The sequence below is a fragment of the Impatiens glandulifera genome, unplaced genomic scaffold (assembly GCF_907164915.1).
Source record: "Impatiens glandulifera unplaced genomic scaffold, dImpGla2.1, whole genome shotgun sequence".
Taxonomy (NCBI): Eukaryota; Viridiplantae; Streptophyta; class Magnoliopsida; order Ericales; family Balsaminaceae; genus Impatiens; species Impatiens glandulifera.
Genome location: NW_025919318.1, coordinates 103525 through 111579, shown reverse-complemented (window position 1 = coordinate 111579; position 8055 = coordinate 103525). Strand labels below are relative to the sequence as shown.

The following is an 8055-nucleotide window of genomic DNA, read 5'->3' as shown; positions in this document are numbered from 1 at the left end:
AACAAAGTGAGTCTTAAAATGTTACAAATATGTTTATTCTATTAACTCATTAAATTTATTTTATCGGGATGCTTTCGTTTGAACTCAAGCCATGACTACTAATTAATATTAATATAAATAACTACTAATTATTAATTGAAGGGATGAAACATAATATACCCATTTCAAAATAGTGGAGAATAAAAACTATTTTCATTAATCACACAAAATATAGGAAATTAGGAGGTAAACAACCAAACATGTAACAAACTAAAAAAACAAAAGAGATAGATTGCTTCAAATTACAAATTATGAGCAAACGGGTTTGGGGGTACAACAAGTGAGCTTCCATCTCCTTCTAGCATTTGTATCACAACTTTCATTGATGCCGGTCGATCTGTTGGATACCATTGAATGCACCAAAGTCCCACAATTGCCAATTTTCTCACAATTACGTTATCCCCATCCTCTATAACTTGGATTCTTAGCTCTTTCCCCCCTTCTAGTTGATTGTAGATCCATTCAGGATAATACATTTGGTTAGAAGAATCATCGTGATCATGGTTCTCCTTCCCACCCACAATTCCAAGTAACAACATCCCAAAACTATAGATATCTGATTTGTAAGAGACACTGCCAAAGTTTCTAGTAAACACTTCTGGTGCAATGTATCCTAATGTGCCTCTTGCCGTGGTCATTGATACAACACTTTGTTCCTTGGAGCATAGCTTAGCCATTCCAAAATCGGAGATCTTTGGAACTAAGTTGCAGTCGAGAAGAACGTTTTGGGGTTTTATATCGAAGTGAAGGATGCATTGTTCACAGCCTTGGTGAAGGTATTCAATACCTTTAGCAATGCCGAGTGCAATACTTTCTAGCTTCTTCCATCCGATCGATAACTTCTCAGTGTCAAACAAGATGTACTTCTCAAGGGAATCGTTGGGTAGGAATTCATAAATGAGTGCTCTCCTAAATCCGTCGGCACAATACCCGACAAGCCTCACGATGTTGACATGGTGAATTTTTCCCATGATCCCCATTTCATTGACAAAGTCTAGTCCTTCATTGCTATTTCCTACACAACTGTTTAACATCTTTACAGCAACATGGACATCGTTTGATTTTGAAAGGGTTCCTTTATAAACCGTTCCATAGGATCCTTGCCCCACTTTGTCCTCAAAATCATTGGTGATTTTTTTGATATCGGCATAGGAGTATCTTGAAGGCTTAAGAGCTCTATAGTCTTCTAGAAATTTCTCAATTTTCGCATCATAGTGTAGCTTTCTTTTCTTTGCATAACATGCTGCAACAAAGCCGGCTGTGAGAAGAAACAATCCTGTAATGGTAAGTCCAACCACAATACTCTTAGTTGGTACACCTGCACAAGATATAAAGATACATAGTTATATTATATAGAAAGGGAAGGGGTCATATTTAGATCAAAGATGAAATAGATTTTTTTTAGTACCTCGTCTTGTCGACCCAAAGCATTCGATTTCCTTCTGATCTGTTTTATGTTTAAATCTACAATATTTGTGTTTTGCCTCGCAGTCTACACATATTTGGAAAGGCCATTGAAGTATAATATTTGGGTTATGAAATATAAGATAGGGGACATTAGAAATATTGTACATCTTCTTGCAAGACAAAATTGAGATCTCGTCTAATGCGGCCCACGATTCAAATGCATAAACTCTACGAGTAAGGCCATCATGATCATCAGGGTCATGGAGGCACGTTGTCTCATAACCATAGTAACTATGATCAATCGAAGCAGGGCAACTGAATATGGAGATGTCATTGAAATATGTTGGATCTAGGAATGTTGAGAAACGATCTAATCTAAACACGCGATAAAAGAAGAAGATAAAGTTATAGTGGTAAAGAATAATAAAGAACACAAGATATAACGAGGTTCGGCCAACAATGCCTACATCCTCGGGGAGTCGTCCATTCTATTGATATTCCATGGAATAATGGTCCAAGTAACCCTAGGTTACAATGTCTCTATTTATAGGAGTACATCAAAAGCCAAAAGACTAAACTACTACTCCTAAGCCCAATAAAGGCTTAAAGCCCAATTACAATATATAAACTCTAATTAAATATGAGCCCAAAACCCAACAATCTCCACCTTGGGCGAATACTGCGCTTATTGAGATGTGATCCACCATTACGTATATCGCGCCATCAAAAAGTTATGAGCCACACATCAATCTTCACTGTTCGAGCCATTCACGAGATAAATCATTATACCTCCACTTCCGTTCAAAAGCTCTTAGAAGATAAAATCATAGAGTTTATAACACCAAGTAAATTTGGCAACTACGCTACTTCAGCGACTAGAGACATTCAACAACTCTTCCCAATCTTTGTTCATACCTGTTGACATATGCGGAAACTAGAATTAACAATTCTTTATTATGTCAAAATAATCTTTACCTTTGTTTGCCACAAACTGAGTGTCTTATTTTTCAAGTCCAACAACCGACTGAAACCAAAATACCGAATAGACCCAAGACGAACTTTCATCGTCTACTTTTTCAGAATCAGATATCTATCGAAAACTGAGGACACCCAAAACGAACTTCCATCGTCTACTTCCTCAAAATAAGATATCGATCAAAAAAAACGAGAAGACCCAAGACGAACCTTTATCGTCTACTTCATAACAAATAAATTAGGCTATCACGACGTCTCTTTTCTCTAGCTCAAGATCTGACAAAGTATTTGTCACCCATCTTGTCTTGAACGTTGCATACTCAACCAACTTGAACCTCATACTTCTCCTTGACCAAATTAGCTTGCAATCTGCTAGTTTCTTGAATCCAAAAATACCTAGCAATCCAAGAATATTATTTCAAGATTCACTATCTCTCTTCAATTGTCTTCACCAATGCTTCAAATGATCATCTATAGTTTCTCTGAAAGAAATCAAATATCCTTCCATTTGAATTGATCGAACCTCTCATCTAGCCCCTTTTTCATGACTAGGAATCCCTATTCAAAGTCTCAATCATCTCATTCATCTAATATATGATCCACAATGTATAGACAATTAAGATAGAACAAAAGAAGTAACAAAATCATCACCTTCGAATTAACCGAGTCTCCCATCTAGCCCCTTTTTCATGACTAGGAATCTCACTCAAGGTTTTTATTTATCTTCTCACATTAGAAGATAATGCAATGATTTCTTCTCGGTCGTTTGAGAGTTGCTTTCAAGATGTCTCCACCTCAACTTATAAGTGTCTTTCATTAGTCTTCCTCTTCATGGTCTTTCATTGATAATATGTGTTAGCTGGAATTGTTTCAATCCTTAATTACCCGCCAACTCAATATAATCTTGCAATTTGGCCTGAAGGATTGCCCTGTCAACATGTCGACAATGTTATCATCGGTAAACACCATTTTGATAACAACTTCCCATACTCGATCATGTTTTTGTCAAGTGTAAAAGCACATAATCTCACCACCGTCTTCATCTTGATTAGCTCTTCCAATAAGATGAGGTCATAACCAAAAATATACAAACTTTTTGGTCCCAAATAAGTCAAATAAAACTAAAATAGGCAGACACTTTAAGCCCCAGAAAAACAAACTTCGAGACGTCCAAACCTTGATCCGACCGTTGAAAATATAGAGGAATGAGTTACCAACCCTCTCGACAAAATCTCAGCGCAATCGGACTCCGTTTGAATCTTTGATCGTCAGTTTGATGAACCCTGTGCGGCTGTAGGCGAAAATCTACTAGTAGATTTTCTCTCTACCCCTCTTTTAATTTGACTTCTTCAATAACCGGTTTTCAAAGAAAAATCTCTCCAAACTTATTTCAGCCGAGAATTTCTTCAAGTCAAAACCCTCGCCATAGTGAAATAATGTCACCCATGTATTCCAAGACAACAATCGGTTATAATAAAACCTCCAACTAATTTTCAATAAGCATGAAGATGTATCGTTTGTTTTCCACATTCTTCTAGCAAAATCCCGCATAGAAAGAATCTAACAAACCATATATATAATTAGTGCACCCTCAACTCATACCTTAGAAATTATCATTCTTGGTAGAACCCTTGAGGCATCAACACCCACTTGACAACTTCGCACCAGCACTTACCGGGATTGTCAATCAAAACCTACTCACAAGGTTAGATGCAAATCCAAATCCGGCCTTTGTACACACATATCAAAACCACACTCTTGCAAACAAACATTAAAGCCACCTGCTTTAATCAGAAAACCCTTTACATGTTGCATCAATTGTCTTCTATAATCTGCAACATCGAATAAGTACTCCACCTTCTTTTTCAACTCCAATTTTTAATCTCCATATTGACGAATATCAAATCTCTTAGGAGATAAATCACAAATCTCCATATTTGAGAAATTCAAGTCAAACAAGTCTCAATACAAATCCAAGATCAAAGCATACAAAGCTTTGAGAGTTTGATTAAAATCAAACAAGGCTTTACTTGTGAAAATTGGAACAAATAGGTCTTAAACCTATTTTATAAAATCAAACTAGACTTAAATAAAAAGTCTTAATTGAAAAAGTCTTAGTTGTTGACCGCTTCAAAAATTCTTGGCTTCTCTATATATATTATATTATATCATAATATAATATCTATTTATATGGAATATATATATAGATATATATGGAGATATATATGGAGATATATATGGAGATATATATTTTTTTTTTTCCTTTTGTATATTTTAATAGACCATATATCCCAAATTAAAATAAGTCAAAAGAATATACCTCATCTTCTTCATTCTGGTGTTGTTGCTTACACGACGACTTTTCGTCACCTGCACCCATTGGCGCCTTAAGAAGAACAAAAGACCATTGTCTTCTTCTCTCTTCTTCTCAAGACAACATCACCTAAAAATAAGAATTACTTTAACGACCGTTGACATCTTGTTAGCAATTGAAGATTCCGACTCAAATCTTCACAGCGGCTAATTCTTCTGCAACCAATGTCGTTTCTCCAATAGCCATCTTCAACAAAAGCACAAATATCCAACAACTTCTTCAATGGTGGTTAGGGTTTCCGTAATATCTTCACAAATAGATTAGGTTAAATCTTCTCAAAACCATGCTCTGATACCACTTGTTGAGAAACGATCTAATCTAAACACGCGATAAAAGAAGAAGATAAAGTTATAGTGGTAAAGAATAATAAAGAACACAAGATATAACGAGGTTCGGCCAACAATGCCTACATCCTCGGGGAGTCGTCCATTCTATTGATATTCCATGGAATAATGGTCCAAGTAACCCTAGGTTACAATGTCTCTATTTATAGGAGTACATCAAAAGCCAAAAGACTAAACTACTACTCCTAAGCCCAATAAAGGCTTAAAGCCCAATTACAATATATAAACTCTAATTAAATATGAGCCCAAAACCCAACAAGGAATGGGAATGAGAATGAAGAGGCAGATAAGTTAAGGTAACGGATTCTTCCTGAAAAGCTGCAATCATAATCTTCAAGTGGTTTAACAAGTATCAAGTGCTTTGAATATACTATCTGTGTGACGTAAACTTGGACAGAATCTGGAAGGAGAAGAATGGTCTCGTTGTTATTGGAATCACATGAAAGAGTAAAACCGGGATTATAGGAGTCGCAATGATGAGGTTGTCGACCCTTTAAACGAAAAGGAAATCGAACGACAGGTCCTTTAGGACGGCAACTAACAGGTAGACAATCGGAGAGATGGTGTTGTTGTGTTATATTTCCAAGAGATGGTTTTAGGTAGAACAATGAGATGATAATATTCAAAACAAGGAAAATAATTGTCATGGTTTTTTGGTTTAGGATTTAATTAGGGGAAACTTACCTGATCAGTATTATAAGGTCAGATTTGTTTTAAGAGAGGGAGAAGAAAAGAGAATGATAATGAACTGCCATCTACTCTATCAACGAAGACCTTATGATCAAACCACAATATAGTACTGTGAAAAGTCATTAGCTTAAGGGGGGTTCAGGTTATTTAAATAACCTGGAAAGAGAGAAAAATAATTATTGGTAATGATTTGTGATAATTTTGAGGAAATAATAATGTTTTTTTTAGTAAAAAGACTTTTAAAAAGTATTGATATATATAAATAAAATAAATAATTATAATTTAAAATAAAAAATATTTTAATATTTTAGTTAATAATTTGAAGAAAGAGTAAAAATGAAGTGAAAATTAATTATTTTGAAAACCAAATAACAAGGCCAAGTCTTTATTGTCTTTATTTTCTAGAAAGGGAGAGAAAATAATATTATATTTTTCCACGCACGGCAACTTTGAATTTTCTTGATTGTAACGTACATTTTACTTCCATTTGTGGCCACAAAGGCTTAGTTTTTTTTTATATATTTTTTTTCTGTTTTTTAAAGTTAATAAAAATATAATTTTAATAATTAAATATATATAAAATAAGTAATTAGATGGTTGAATAATGAATAAAATAATAGTTAGATTTCAAAATAAAATCCTTAAAAGATCTAAAAAAAAACTTCAGTCAAACAAGCTCGAAACGGTGTAATATCGTGTTCATGCTCTGTGAGCTCTGTGAACTGTAATTATTATTATCACTAGGTTAGTTCTATATTTATTTTATTTTCAAATTAATTAATAACTTTAATTTATATATAAATTAACATATTATTTTAAATAATAAGATTATATAAATATTTTAGTAATTATTCTAAATTAAATATATTATAAAAGATTATATATAAATAAATTAATTAATCTTATTAAAAGTTTTAAAATAAAACAATTGTTTAAAATTATTTTATTCAATTTCTTTAAGAATTATAAATAAATATTATATATATATATATATATATATTAAAATTATTAATCTTATTAAATAATTTTTAATTTAAATCATGGTTTTAAAATATTTTATTATTTATTATTTTAAAATAAAATATATATTATAAAATATTCACAGTACTTTGGCTGAGATGATAAACTGAAACACTTATTTGGAGGTCCGTCATTTATCCTACTTGGTACTTGGACTTGGATAATATTCTTCAACCCTTGTCGTTCTCTTTCTCCTAATTTTCTGCACACACTTATAATTAGATTTTATTTCTTTTTGGTTCCTTGATTTTTAATTTCTTCTCATAATAATAAGTAAGACTTCGTTTCCTTTCAAAACTGTTACATGGGAACATCATCGTACACTATTTTTTTATTATACATATCCTTTCCTTTTAATTAAATTATGTTGCATGTCTTTTGTCTTCAATTTTCTAATCTACAAATTAAAGAGAAGACATTCATTGAAGACTACTCGAGGGGTTAGAACAATTTTGTACCAACAAGATAAAATTCTTGCGAGATTAGGAGGATGAGTACAGAGTTTCTCCATAAATGAATTCATTACTGAAGTCGCCACCTTAGGAAGAATTTACCATGTCAAAGTTATTTAACTTATTGAATTTTGTGCTAAGAAATTTAAACGCGCTCTAGTTCGTGACTATATGCTTAATGAATATCTCAAATATAATATATTTTCGAATTGAACGTGTCCTTGTCAACCTAGCACATTTTCAAGATCGTCATAGGAGTCGAATGTGGCATCGAGTCCTTGGATGACTCTTTCGAGGTTGAGGCGTGAAAACTTTGCATTTTGACATACAGTTATACAATATACTTCTTGATTGACATTTGTCTCTAAACGTTTCAAACTTTAGTGTAGCCAAATTTTATCCCAAACAAGACAATATCATACTCTTAACTGCAATTAGAGGAACATGTGTTATTCTTTCAAGGGCTCTTGAGTGAAATGAAGGTACGCAAAATTATCTCATGATTGGCTCGACAACTGTTTGGTTTGAGTTTTTTCCGATTTTCGGAATTTTGTCATGAAACGTCTTCAAATTCGAGAATGATGGATGAGCCTTCTAATGTGTCGCCCCAAGCTGGGTCACAAGAAGAGTTTTCTAGGGAAAAACCAGTGATTTGGCCCCTTAGTCGAAAACATCGAACATGAAATGGTTCTTGATCATGGGCATAGTTTTTTACCAAAGATGACATGATTCTCGAGCGAGAATAGTAGACACA

General features: G+C 33.4%; 1 protein-coding gene across 1 annotated transcript; it reads right to left on the bottom strand.

Annotated features, from left to right (window-relative positions):
• Positions 1-266: 266 nt before the first annotated feature.
• Positions 267-1370, bottom strand: LOC124917791 (rust resistance kinase Lr10-like; the record flags this gene model as incomplete). The annotated part of the gene is made up of 1 exon (XM_047458097.1): positions 267-1370. A coding segment is annotated over one exon (1089 nt), but the record flags the coding sequence as incomplete, so codon positions are not given.
• Positions 1371-8055: the final 6685 nt, after the last annotated feature.